The following is a 13,199-nucleotide window of genomic DNA, read 5'->3' as shown; positions in this document are numbered from 1 at the left end:
CACGTCTTTCCTCCGGAGCGGCAGGGGGCGCTGCGGGGCGCCGCCCCCCCGTTTCCGGGGAGGGGGGCGGTAACGCGCGCGGGACGCGGAGGCAGCGGCAGCCGCTGGAGCCGGTGAGCCGCGCGGCGCGGCGGGGAGCGCGCGGTGCCCTGGCGCCGCGCAGCCTGCGGGTCCCGCGGCGGGGCGGCTGCGCCTCTCTTCCCTTCCTCTCCCCCCCCCCCCCCCCCGCCACGCACCCCACGGAGGCCGGTCTCGCGCTTCCCTCACCCTTCCCCCGCCACGGACGGGGCGGCTCGCGGGACCGGCGCGCGGGGCGGGGGCGCGCGGGGCGGTGGGGCCGGTGCTCACGAGGGGGTCACGCGGGGGCGCAGCGCGCGCGGCGCGGCGGCAGCAGCCGTTTGTTTGTGCGGCCGTTGCCTGACAACGGCGCCCGCTGCTTAAAGGGGCCGAGCCCACTCGCCGCCTCGCTCCGCCCCCCCCACGCGTGGCACCGGCGGCCGGTACCGCCCGTGCCCGGGAGCGGCGGTGCCCGCGACATGCGGCTTGGGGCAGGCCGGCCGGGTGCGTGCGGAGGGCGGTCCCGACCCGCCGCGGGGCGCTGGTGAGGGGCGCCGTGGGCGCGCTGCCGCGCTCCCGGGCTGCCGCGGTTGGAGCGGTGTCTCCACCTGGCCCTGAAGGTTTCCTGCAGTTAGTCTCTCCCTGGCCCAGCGTTCGTGCTCCAGGAAGAATGGACAAACTTTTATAGCGGGGGAATAACCCACCGCGCTCGCTGGTAGGTTGTTTCGATAGTTAATTGCCTTCGCTAAAAAACACGGTTTTTCGTCTTGCAATTTATTAATTGCAAGAGTCCACGGCTGTATATATATATATATATATATATATATATATATATATATATATATATATATGTTTTTTTTTTTTTTTAAATACCTGTTCAGGTAAGAATTGAAAGCAAATCATGGGGAATGATACAGGCAGCGTATTTCTCATGGCAAGAGGTTCTTCCAAGCGTCGTTCAAAGAAAGGGATAGAGAAGCAGCCAGTACCGACAGTCCTGAGACTGTAGGAAGTACGGCTGAAACGTTGCAAAATAGTTTTTAATGAAACGATTATGTGACCGTATAACGTGTAAGTACAATAACTAACCACAGCATAACATTGCTTCGTAAAGCATCTCCCTTCTCTGCAACCGTTGCTGCAGCATTACAGACTTCATGGGACTCGTCATCTTGCCAATTTTCCTGGTACTGTTTTAGTATAAAAAGAATAGAACAGGCAAAAACTGTCTACTTATATATGCTGAATTTAAATGTTGTGCCCTCCCCCCTTTTTTGATAAATAGGAGGAGAAGGGAGGGAGTAGAAAGCAGCACGATAGACGTATTTTTAGATGATATAGTAGATATGTAATACACAAGAAGATACAATACATATAATACAATGGATATACAAATAGATGTTTTGAATATCTTGAGTGCAGGGACATCCATTATTAATAACTGTGTGTAGGTACATAGATCCTATAAAAATCTCACGTTCAAACTTGACTACCTAAGTATCTGGATGTTTTCTATTCCCCATTGTATTTGACTAAATTGAAGTTTACCAGCCTCACTTTTTGCTTTTGTGAACATTTTCTGTTTAAAAACAAAAAAAGCTCGTGAAAAATTAAAAGAGCCCACTCCCTGGCTTACAAGTAAAATGTGATCAAATGATCTAAAGTTGGGTTTTCAAACAATTATCACATGTTCCCATTTTCCCTTTTGCTTTGTACACATGCACACTGAGCAGTTTCTCGAACTTCAGATTTTGAACCTGCTTGTTTTAGTAGAATAAGTAAGAGGGTCTAGGAAATCTGGCTAATGTCAATGAGTTGGAAGAATGAACAGTACACGACGTGCGTTCAGACACATGGCTAATCTGCTAAGCTAAACTGACTATTTTATTTCAAATTAAAGTAGTTTAACAGTGGCAAATTTTACTTTGGTAAAGCTAGTTTGAAGTTAATGGCTCACTGAGAGTTCAGTGCTGTAAGCTCCAATGTAATTCATTGTGCAAATGGGGATTGTGGTAGCTCTTCTTTTGGATAGAAAAGTATTATGTATTTTTATTGTGTTAGTCATGGTCTCTTCACTTGCTACAGTAGTTCACAAAATTGATTTATTAATATTCAGTAAGGTGTTTGCTTGTATACTGGTTTTACTTTGTTTTTTGAATGCCTCATGTTCAGGTTATCAGTGCTTTGCTTATGATACATAAAAGTCCTTGATCTCCTCCCTCCCCCCTTTCATTCTCTTTCAGTATAATATACCATTTTCATTTATGTGTAAGTGCAAACTTCGTGAGCTATTCTAAAAAAGATCTCAAGAAAAAGGACATAAGACAAAATGCCTAGCTATTTTCTCAAAGGCATTTGGCCATGTTTCCTTGCTGTTTAGCTGTGTTAAAGGTATGCCGAATCAACAGCGCTGTAGTGTTAATCATCTGAGTTTACATTCCCAGGCCTGCAGTTGGAGTTTTCTTCATAGTCAGCTGAATGTCTGTAGTTTGGTTGTAACGTGATCAGTGGTTTCTCTCTGTTTTTACGTTTATTACGTTGCTCTTTTGAGCAGCCTGGTAAAAATGAAGAATGTTAGAATGCTCACTTTGTTCTTCGTTCTAGATAGAAAATACACTGCACATGCCTAATCTGTATACAGTCTTTCAGAATAGGTTTGGCACCATTCCAATACACTCATTTGAAAATAGTTCTACTGTTCATAACTGTTATTGTAGACGAAGGTCAATTTCAGATGCTTCAGTCAATAAACTTTTGGGAAGGCTTCTCACAGTGCTTCCCTGTATCTGTTTTCCTTGGGGTGGGTGTGCTGCAGTGGACAGTTGATGAGGATAACTTGTTGTTTAGTGTGACAAATTGTTGTATCCATTCAGAACATTCTTTTCATTCTTTTTATATAACTTAATAGTCTAAATAGTATTTATCAGTGCCTGGAAACTTATGCTGTTTTAGATTTCATTTATCCCTTAACTTTATCACTGCAAAACTAATGAGATTAAAGATTTAGGACAAATCAGATGGAGGAATTTATTTTTGGATTGATTGTCCTGTATTACCACTAGGACTTGTAAATGGGTTGTCCTAGTTCTACCTCCTTGGTAGGAATATTATAATTTTACATTACTAATCAGAGAGTAACATCTCATTTTAATACATGAAACAAAGTTTAAAGCAGATGTATTCCTTAAATTCAAGTCTTTGCTGTCACGTGATGTTGCATGTTGACTTCATTTATCTGTTGCAGTTCTGACATTTTTATCTATTCATCTGCCTTTTCCTAGTAAGTATTTAATTCATTCTCTCTGGTGATGTTATTTTATGTTTTTCTGTTTAGTATCTTATTCTGCTGGGGTGTGTGTATGTGTGTGTTTTAATTCTTTGATCCTTTTTCTGAAAGTATCTTTTAGTACGCTGTCATCACTGGCTTACTGTTTACTTCATACAGCCTGTAGACTTTGGAAATATATTGAGTTGGCCTCAGTAAAACTTCTGGATTTTTAGATGCCAGATCTAATGGTATTTCTTAAGATCTGTGTTAGCAATCATGTTGCTTAAATTGTGTGTTTAGTATTAGAGGGATTTGAAGGTCATAATTTTCTTCCAGTTTCATTCTTCCTGTAAGTGTAGATAAGGACTTAAGTGTAGATAAGGACATAAGGACTTTTTACCTGTAGGCTTGGTTTTGCAAAATTCCAGTGGAATCAGTGAAGATGAATAGCGATTAGGAGTAGGCTTGTATGTAGTCAATCTATTTTTATATACTTTTTTCATACTTAACTTTTCTTCAGTATGCAGTTTTGCAATATTTTTAGTTTTGATGAGACTATCCTAACAAAGAATATTCTGAATGTTTGGCCAGATGGTTCCATTATTATGAATTTGATTTGGTTGAACTTTTGTTATGAGATTATCTAGAAAAGGCAATGTACAATGGATTAGACAAATATGATGCTAAAAGTTTCTGCTCTGAATAAATTTGTTAAATAGGCAGGATATCCAACTAATGAAAAAGAGATTTGATCAACTGTTCCTGCAGTATATTTTATTACAGATAAGTGACTTGTCTGAATATAAGCCAGTGCTGCTTAATATCCACCAAATTATGATTCATGGAGAATTATAGCTGTTCTTATTGCCTCTGCAATTTTACTGACAGAGAAGGTACGACAGACTTTTCACTCCAATTCTGGAAACACTACATATGTATTTTATGACTTATTTTTAGTAGGCTTGATAATTCTAAAGGCTTTTTGTGATAGAAGATACAACCACATAAGAGGCTATTTGATTCAGTCCTTACTTCAGAGTACATGTTTGTTTTGCACTTTTGTTGCCTAATCATCACTTTATTGTTACTGTTTATCTTTTCTGTTATCTGTCTTTGATTTTATTGTTCACTAACAATAAGCTTTTGTTAATGTGTAGTGAGGGTAGTCGGTAAACTTCCAAAGCATTATTAAATTAAAAAATAAAAAAAACCCTTTTAACTAAGTTAAAAATAATTTCTAACTAAGTTAGAAAAAGGATTAGAGAAATATCAAGTCATACCATTTGGAATTTCTGATTTCCACCTTCCCCCCCCCCCCCGGAGAGTCATCCAGTATTGTCCTCAGGGCATATGTTTCTTGAGGTGGGTTTTCCTTTAATCTAGCAAAGATCTTAAGGCTCGCAATTTTGAGGGAGATATGTGAACATGACTTAGCTACTGTCTTAATTAACTATAACCAATCTTTTAAGTTTTTGCTGCTCTGACATAGATGCAATGTTTTCTCTTTTCTGTAATCTTAGAAATGATGGCAGATGATTTAGAACAATTTATTGAAGATCAGAAGGCCAAGTTGGCACAAGATAAGGCAGAACTTGAAAATGATCCACCTTACATGGAGATGAGGGTAAGAGTATTAAATAGTTTTCCTGAATTTAAACTCTTCTGTTTTTACAGTTTTGAATTCAGCTTGCTTTTACTCTGCTCCTAAAACTTCATTTGTTGTTGAAGTATGTATTAAGGATGTATCTATTCAAAACAATTTCTGACTTCAATGTGCTATGTCTGTACATATGCATATTTTAAAAAGCTCTGTTTGCCACCTGGTATCCATATTACAATTCATATTTTATGAATGGGAATACTCCAGTAAATGCTTATTAATACTGCCTCTGCCCCCTAGGCAAGCTGACTAGCATGGTGCTTCTCTCTGCCCACTCTAGAGAATGGGCAGTGGGAAGCAGATGGAAGGAATAAATAGCCTTAATATTTTTAAGGAAAATAGCAAATAAAAAAGATTACTTAATACAATCAATTCCACAAAATCTGTTGTCATCAGTAGTTTCCTGTTAGAAACTTTAGTACATAAGCTGTAAAGATTTTACAATTTATACATCATCATTAAGTTATTTAGTAGTGTAAATACATGGCAAAAAGCTGCATGTAAATTATTTAGTTATTGTAACTCCTAACTAGCTGGAATGAATTCTTTAAGAAAAAAAAATATTTTTTTTCTGCATTGTTTATGACTTCTTCAAACAGCTTGAGCTTTTAACACTGATTGCAATACTGCATATTCACTTCCTTTTTTGTTTCATCAGAAGGTTGTGAGCCCTTGTATGTGTAAGGTAAATATTTTTATCTATTTATAATAATTCTCTCCAGAAAGTTAAATCTTAGGGGACTGGGAAAAGGAGTTGGCTTCCTTTAATTTGCCTCCTTTGCTCAGAGCAATTTTAGAGAGAAAGAGAATATCTCCAGCATGTATCTGGATAAAGTCCTAAGCTGTTTGGTGCCAGTGTAGTTACAGTGAGCTTTCAACTTGCCCTACAATACCCCAAAATTCTTTCCTCGTGTCAAGCAGAGTGTATAAGTGTGTTCCCCCCCCCTTTATTTATTTATTTATTTATTTATTTATTTATTTTTAACAAAGGAGGATATATGTAACTGAAACTTGTGGAAATATGATTTGATTTGTTTCAGATGAAATATATTGAAGTAATTCATGTGTAGTAAGAGGAGCTGCTACTTTTTCATAGTATCAGTGAAATATACAATCAGTTTCATAAGTTAATCCAACATCCCTTTCAATCTCTCTGTTCTAAAGTCCTAATAATTATGCTAATGAGATTCTCACATGGTATTTCTTTTACCTTTCGATGTAGCAAACACTTTTTTCTTTTTTTCAGAATAAAGAATCGGAGAAGCTTTCTGAGTCTAGCAAAATGTTAATTTCCATGGCTAAAGAAAATATACCTCCAAATAGTCAACAGAACTGTCCTTTAGGTATAGTATATCTTAATATGTCTTCTGGGTTTAGGTAGCATTTAATTACCTCTGAGAATTTTTGAAAGGGCATTCTTGCTTTGAATTTTTAATTAGAAGATTATTTTAATTCAAGTATGTACCATTTCTTTATTCTCCTAGGAGCTAGTTAAATTTGTTTTCCTGATGTGCTGTGACTGGACAGTTCACTGGCTGTTTTCTTCACAAATATGTGTCTTTCTGTCTTCTTTTATTTTGTGTTCTCCTTACAGTTTCTGCTTAAAATGCGTGATAGTGTTCCTTTGCCTATTTTACCGTTTCTGCAAGGTGCCAGCCCTCCTAACTTGTCCTACCATCTTCCTGTAGGCACTTCTGTTTTTGTTTAAATGTATTTTTTTGAATCTGTCTTGACAGTTTTAGAGCTTTTTTGTGTCCTGCTTCTTGTTGCTAGGTAACTTTTCTTTCATGTGTACAGTGTGGTTGACACTTTGTTTGGTTTTGAACCTCATTTATTTTCATATTGAGCTTATTGTAATTCTGGTGTAGTTTTGCAGCTTCCAGTGGGAGTAAGTGATACTTTTATTTTAAAAACAATATGTCAACAGGCATTTGAGGCTATTTATGTAACACTAATCTATTTTTTTAATTAGTGTTTCTAATCTATCTTTTAAATTAGTGCTTCTGCTACCCTTCAATTATGTTACACCCTCTCTGTAATTTTAACTGAATTCCTGACTAGAACAGTGCTGATCTTGACATATAAAAGGAGCCTGAGCTTATGAACTTGGGGGCCTAAACTGATCTTAGGCACATAAATGCTTTTTTTTTTCTTTCTTTTTTTTAATAAAGACGTTATATACCTGTAACTTCTAGCAATCAGCAAGGACAGCTCCTCTAAACCATTTCTATAAAATTTAAGTTTTCAGATTATTTATTATGTATTACTAACAAGTTCAAATACACATTTAATTTAAATATTGGTGATTTGTGCTTCTGCCTATAACCTTGGTGGTTTTGGAAATCTCTTAAGCCCTTTCTCCCTGAACTTCCTGGTATATGGAGTGAGGCTAATTATACATACCTGTACCTCAGAAACACTGAAGATGAAAAACTTGTTTTATTTCTTCCCCATACTTTTAGCAAAATGATAGGATCCTATTATGCTTTAAAGATAACAGGAGGTTAACAAAAAACACACTAGACAGCTCCTGGCTCTGAAGAACTTGAAATCCAAGTAGTTAATTCAAACAGGTGAAAGTAAAGGTGATGAAACACTATTTCTAGGTACAAGTTTTTTCTATTTCATTATTCTTTTAAGATTAAGTGTAAATAGTTCCAGCTAACTTGTTAGAGATACTGGAAAAAATTAATCATGTAAGCAAGGTGTTGTACTGTAGAAACATTATGACTTGTAGTCTTCTCTACCCTCTGTTAAACTGAAAAGGGAAGTTCTGGCCACATTGACATGAATGGTGCTAGAATTTTTCAGGAGAAGAAAAACTCCACCCCGTCTTAAAAATTAAACTGAAATTACATTTCTATAACTGAAACTCTTGGTTTATGAGATGTTGTCATTAGTACTAAGCTTTGTGAAATTATATAATTTCAGATGATTTTTAGTGATACTTGAATAGTGCTTGCTGCCAGAACTCACAGTGAATAAACTTGGTAACAAGACAGATCTCGCATAAGAACGTACCTCACATTTTTCACAATTTTTATTGTCATTGTGAATGTATGCAACTAACAGAATATGAAATGGGCAAATAAACAGATAAAGCAGATAGATAATAAGCCAAAGCAGAAAAACAATGAAAAATGAGTATAGCAGATTGACTCCTGCTTTGGCTATTAAGGATATACTGACTTACCTGAAACTCTCTCAAGCCAGCCCAGCATCTTTTTACTAAGCCTTTTTTCTACTTTTTATCTATTCCTATAGCTGTTAGCAGTGTGAATCCCAAGTTAGCAGTGCTTAGCATTTAGATAATATCATTTTACTCCACAGACACTGAGTAAAGCAGTTAAAATAGTGAATTCAAACAAACTGCTGTACAATAAATTGTGAATGATATAAGATTAAAATCTGAAAATTCTTCTCTTCTTCCCCTTGCCCCTAACTATTCATTTCAAACAGGCCACAAGAAGTAGAAAGACATTCAAGGAAACAACAGGCAATAGAAAAAAAAGGAGGGGAGCATTGTGCTGTATGTTTCTTACTCTGTAGTTTTGTGCAATTTACTAGTTCTCTGTAGCGAGTGGTGAAAACTTCTGCAGAAGTGGCCTTCTAGGGCAGAGGATATTTCTTACAAATTACTTGAGCATGTATTTTGGGAACAGCAGTTGGTGTGGCATTGTGTTTTAGAATGCGGCTGTTCCAAGGCCTGATGGTAATCTTGGAGAAGTATGAAATGTATATTTTGGAGCTATTACAACAAAGAACACTGACATGGAAAAAAAATTCCTTATAGTTGCATGGAAGCCAACATAGATTTCGTTTTTGTATCATGCTAAGCAAGTAACTTGTTAGTTGCTGAATATGTTTTATATTGTGTAGTAAGTACAGTTTAAAATATCAGTGTTGTTTTGTAGACTAACATTCATGTCAAAGAGGAGATTTTTTTAATCATATATCAATAAAAGAAACAGTATGAAGTAGTCTAAATATTATACATATTTGAATGCATCCAAATGAGTTCAGATTATGTTGCATTTTATTCTGAGGGAAGAAAGGGCAAGAACTGGAGGAAAAACTAGCATTCAAAAATACTACCAATACTTCCTCTAGAATGCTTTTCACATTCATGCAGATAAGTTAGTTTATTTCAGCTGTTCTGTAATTACTAGTTGCATAATTCATTTTTTTGTTACTGGTGTCTAATAAAAATCCAGTAAGAATGCGTTTACTGCGGTATGTTTTTTTGTACAGGTACAAAATAATAGAATACTAATATTTAACCAAGTTAAACTTTCAGGTGACTACGGCTTGAGTTTACCTCTTGGAGAAGAATATGAACGAAAAAAGCATAAACTGAAAGAGGAACTTCGACAAGATTATAGGCGATATCTTTCTCAGGTAAAGCTTCTTATCTGATTGCCTGAGTTTCATGAGTCTCCTAAAATGACTCTTGTATTTTAATGGAATGGAAATAACCAAAAGCTGTGGATTCCATTATAAGAAGGAATTCATTGTGAACTGTGGCTAATTCTGAACTTCTTGAGTGAAACTAATTTCAAAATGTCATTGACAGGAAAGACTATGTATTTCAGGTTTTCTACAGATCCCAGTGCCATGATCTTACGTATTAATTACTTAGTATATTTTATTCCAAATATTTTTATTTATTTGTCTATCCACTTTTTTCTAATTTACATCTTAAGTACTTAAGGAAGTAACAGATGATATTTTAAATTCTTACATATGCTAGAGTCTATCATTTAGGTAATAATACTACTGTAAGTAGTGTGACTATTTGCCAGCTCATTTCAGTTTTAGATGTAAAAGAACTTTGCTCTTGTGCTTAGCATAAGTTATTAAATGCCACAGCAGTGATTTAAAATTGAAATGCATTAAATATCATAATCCTGGGACTATTTTGAATCCCTTCTTAATTTATCAGATTTTAAAGTCAAATGGGAAAACTTGGGAAGCAAATAATTTCTGTTGTTTGAAAATCTCCCTTAGTGGTGCCATTAGTGCTTAAAATGAAAGAATGAATTGGCTTTAAGAAAAAATCTTTTTTGTTAAGTCAAATATTTTTGAATGAAAGACGCATTATGAATAGTATCTTTTCCCTGACTTTTAGGGTATTTCACAGGCAAAAAGAAAGGTAGGGTGCTTGCAATATGCATTTTTTTCCTTTAAATTAGTAGCTTTTTTGCTTTGTTTGAAAGTTTTGTGCTGTTTGTATAAATTAAAAATCATTACATTTTTGTGCTTTGTGTATTTGTGTGTGCTGTAGTGATGAGTTGTGATTAACAGCATTATAATGCTTGCTTTGTGCAAAATGATTACTTATATTTATTGTTTTCCATTCATTGATTTCTTTTCCTTTATTATCATTTCTATATAATGCTGACTATACAAAAGTTTTTTTCTTCTAGTAGACATTTGCTGCAAAGCATATCAGTTTTCATCAAGTACATTAGGTGGATTCTGTGAGTTCAGATTTTTCTGTTTTTATTTATTTAATTTATAAATATGGAATAAAGTAGTAAGCTCTGAAATACTATAAACCTCATGGGAGTCAGTGAGGGCTTTTTCCTTCCCTATCATTGTGAAATCTCTTCAGTGGTGCTTAGGAAAGTTGTGGAGCCAGTTATGCAGCTCCATATGGCCCAGAATGCAAGAATGAAAGTATTCAGGGAAAAATAATACAAGAGGCACATCAGTGCCAGCTTCTTTCAGTTGCAATAAATCTGTTAATTATTCATATCATTATACAGTCATGTATATATAATTTTCAAAGGTAATAGTGTCCATGTGGGTCATACAAATTAAGCAGCTTTAACAAAGAACTGATTAGGTAGTATGGTAGAAAAACAACCACTGTTCTTTTTTGGGCTATAAATGACATGCGTATGATGGAAATTACCTACTTTAGTATGCACTGGAATTTCTAAATAACAATAGCATTGGTGGCTGGCTGCTTAACCTCTGATCAAAATAATGCTTATATAATTGTTTTTTGTTTAATCTGAAAATTCAGATTATTTTCTTGTGTTAAAATCATGTTAAAACTTATTTTATAATTCTCACCAAAGTACCCAGTAATAGCATTTTTTACACTAAGTATTTTCTTCTCAGTTGAACTTTAGTTTTACATATTTAGATTTAGGATTTTTTTTTGTTTGTTTTTTTAATGTAATGCATGTTAGCTATATTAAACTTGTATAACCTGAGGATGAGATAAGATAACAATCTATAATTTCTCTTCCCTGAACAAAGAAATAGTGTGATTGTTAACAGCTCTCTTAATCATAGAATCAGTAAGGTTGGAAGGGACCTCTGAAGATCATCTGGTCCAAACTCCCTGCTCAACAGGGTCACCTAGAGCATGTTAGACAGGGTTGCATCCAGGCAGGCCTTGAAGATCTCCGGAGAAGGAGACTCCACAACCTCTCTGGGCAACCTGGTCCAGTGCTCCGTCACTCTCACAGGGAAGAAATTCCCCCTCACCTTCAGGCGGGACTTCCTGTGCTTCAATTTCTGCCCATGGCCTCTTGTCCTGTCACACGGGACAACTGAAAAGAGTTTGTCCCCGTCCCCTTGACACCCTCCCTTCAGGTACTTGTACACATTGATGAGATCCCCCATCAGTCTTCTCTTCCCCAGGCTGAAGGGGCCCAGCTCTCACAGCCGTTCCTCATAGGGCAGGTGCTCCAGCCCTCTGATCATCTTTGTAGCCCTGCGCTGGACTCTCTCCAGTAGCTCCACATCTCTCTTGTCCTGGGGAGCCCAGAACTGGACACAGTACTCGAGACGAGGCCTCCCCAAGGCTGAGTAGAGGGACAGGATCACCTCCCTCGACCTCCCAATGCACCCCGGGATACCATTGGCCTTCTTGACCACAAGGGCACATTGCTGTCTCATGGTCAGCTTGTCATCCACCAGCACTCCCAGGGCTTTCTCTGCAGAGCTGCTCTCCAGAAGGTCAGCCCCCAGCTTGTACTGGTGCCCAGGGTTATTCCTCCCTAGGGGCAGGACTCTGCACTTGCCCTTGTTGAACCTCAGGAGGTTGCTCTCTGCCCAGCTCTCCAGCCTGTCCAGGTCTCTCTGAATGGCAGCACAGCCCTCCGGTGTGTCAGCCACTCCTCCCAGCTTGATAGCATCAGCAAACTTGCTGAGGAGGCACTCTGTCCCCTCATCCAGGTCATTGATGAAGAAGTTGAACAGGATGGGACCCAGTACTGAGTCCTGGGGGATGCCACTAGCCACAGGCCTCCAACTAGACTCCATGCCTCTGATGATGACCCTCTGAGCTCTGCCTTTCAGCCAGTTCTCAATCCAATAATGGTGATAATATTTTGGTTAGTAACTTGTTTAGTCATGCTTATGTAGAAAATGCAGTTTCTGTATCAGCTTCTCATTTTTGGCAAATAATCTTTTTAACTTCTAAGGTCATCTCTAGAGTTATATTCGAAGTACGACAAGAATTAAGTGATAGTGAGGATTACAATTATTATATATTTTTTTTTGTCAAACATAACTCAGCTCTCCATGTTAATCTGGTTGTCTCAATATTTGAATATCTACATAATTATTAAATCTTTTAATCTTTTAATTTGTAGTTCAGAAATACAATTTGTAGTGATGCGGATTCATAATGATGTGAGCAGGCAGGTGGAGCACTTGTCTGTTTACATGACTCAGCTTTTACAGAATGACATGGAAGGAAGAAATAATGTGAAAAATACCATATCTCTGTAGTTCCACATGACCCTGCCCTGCACAAACATATGATCTTTTATTAAAATGAACGGGATTTTTAAAGTAAATCATCGACTGAGAGTGACCTCAGGATGCTTTTAAGAAGTTAGTGATATATAAGGAAGCCACTAGACTTTGAATATCTACTTCTTTCAAATCAAACGCCAGTGCTGGAAAAGGCTGCTATTTTGACTTGCTGTACAGCCATGTACAAATGGGCTGAAGATGTGGCCCATGGACCTGTGGTAGGCAGCAACACGGATAGTGTTTTCAGTTGAAAGTTTTGTTATAAAATCAGCTCGTGATCCATAAGGCACTGCAAGATCTTGTGGTGGGTCATTCTGAAAAATTGGGGAATTGGTTTTGTGAAGAGCAAACACAGGTTGTGTTGATATGTGGAGTGGTGATTACGCTAATATTAGCGTGGATTCTGTCGCTGAACATAAGAAGTAGACATACACT

At 37.7% G+C, this 13,199-nt stretch overlaps 1 protein-coding gene across 7 annotated transcripts in view; it reads left to right on the top strand.

Annotated features, from left to right (window-relative positions):
* The first annotated feature begins 63 nt into the window (after window positions 1-63).
* Window positions 64-13,199, top strand: part of CSPP1 (centrosome and spindle pole associated protein 1) — a 61,669-nt gene continuing 48,533 nt past the window's right edge. For 3 of the 7 annotated variants that reach the window (XM_062570309.1, XM_062570310.1, XM_062570305.1), the window contains exons 1-5: window positions 720-772; window positions 4,846-4,949; window positions 6,232-6,328; window positions 9,283-9,383; window positions 10,114-10,137. In XM_062570309.1, the coding sequence (XP_062426293.1) occupies window positions 4,848-4,949; window positions 6,232-6,328; window positions 9,283-9,383; window positions 10,114-10,137 (324 nt within the window). In that variant the 5' untranslated portion in view covers window positions 720-772; window positions 4,846-4,847. Of the gene's footprint in view, window positions 114-719; window positions 773-4,845; window positions 4,950-5,648; window positions 5,671-6,231; window positions 6,329-9,282; window positions 9,384-10,113; window positions 10,138-13,199 lie in introns of those variants that run through there. The other 4 variants (XM_062570311.1, XM_062570307.1, XM_062570306.1 and 1 more) reach the window with 3 other exon arrangements.

This window comes from Rhea pennata, chromosome 2 (assembly GCF_028389875.1).
Source record: "Rhea pennata isolate bPtePen1 chromosome 2, bPtePen1.pri, whole genome shotgun sequence".
NCBI lineage: Eukaryota > Metazoa > Chordata > Aves > Rheiformes > Rheidae > Rhea > Rhea pennata.
This window is presented reverse-complemented; position numbering and strand designations above follow the sequence as displayed.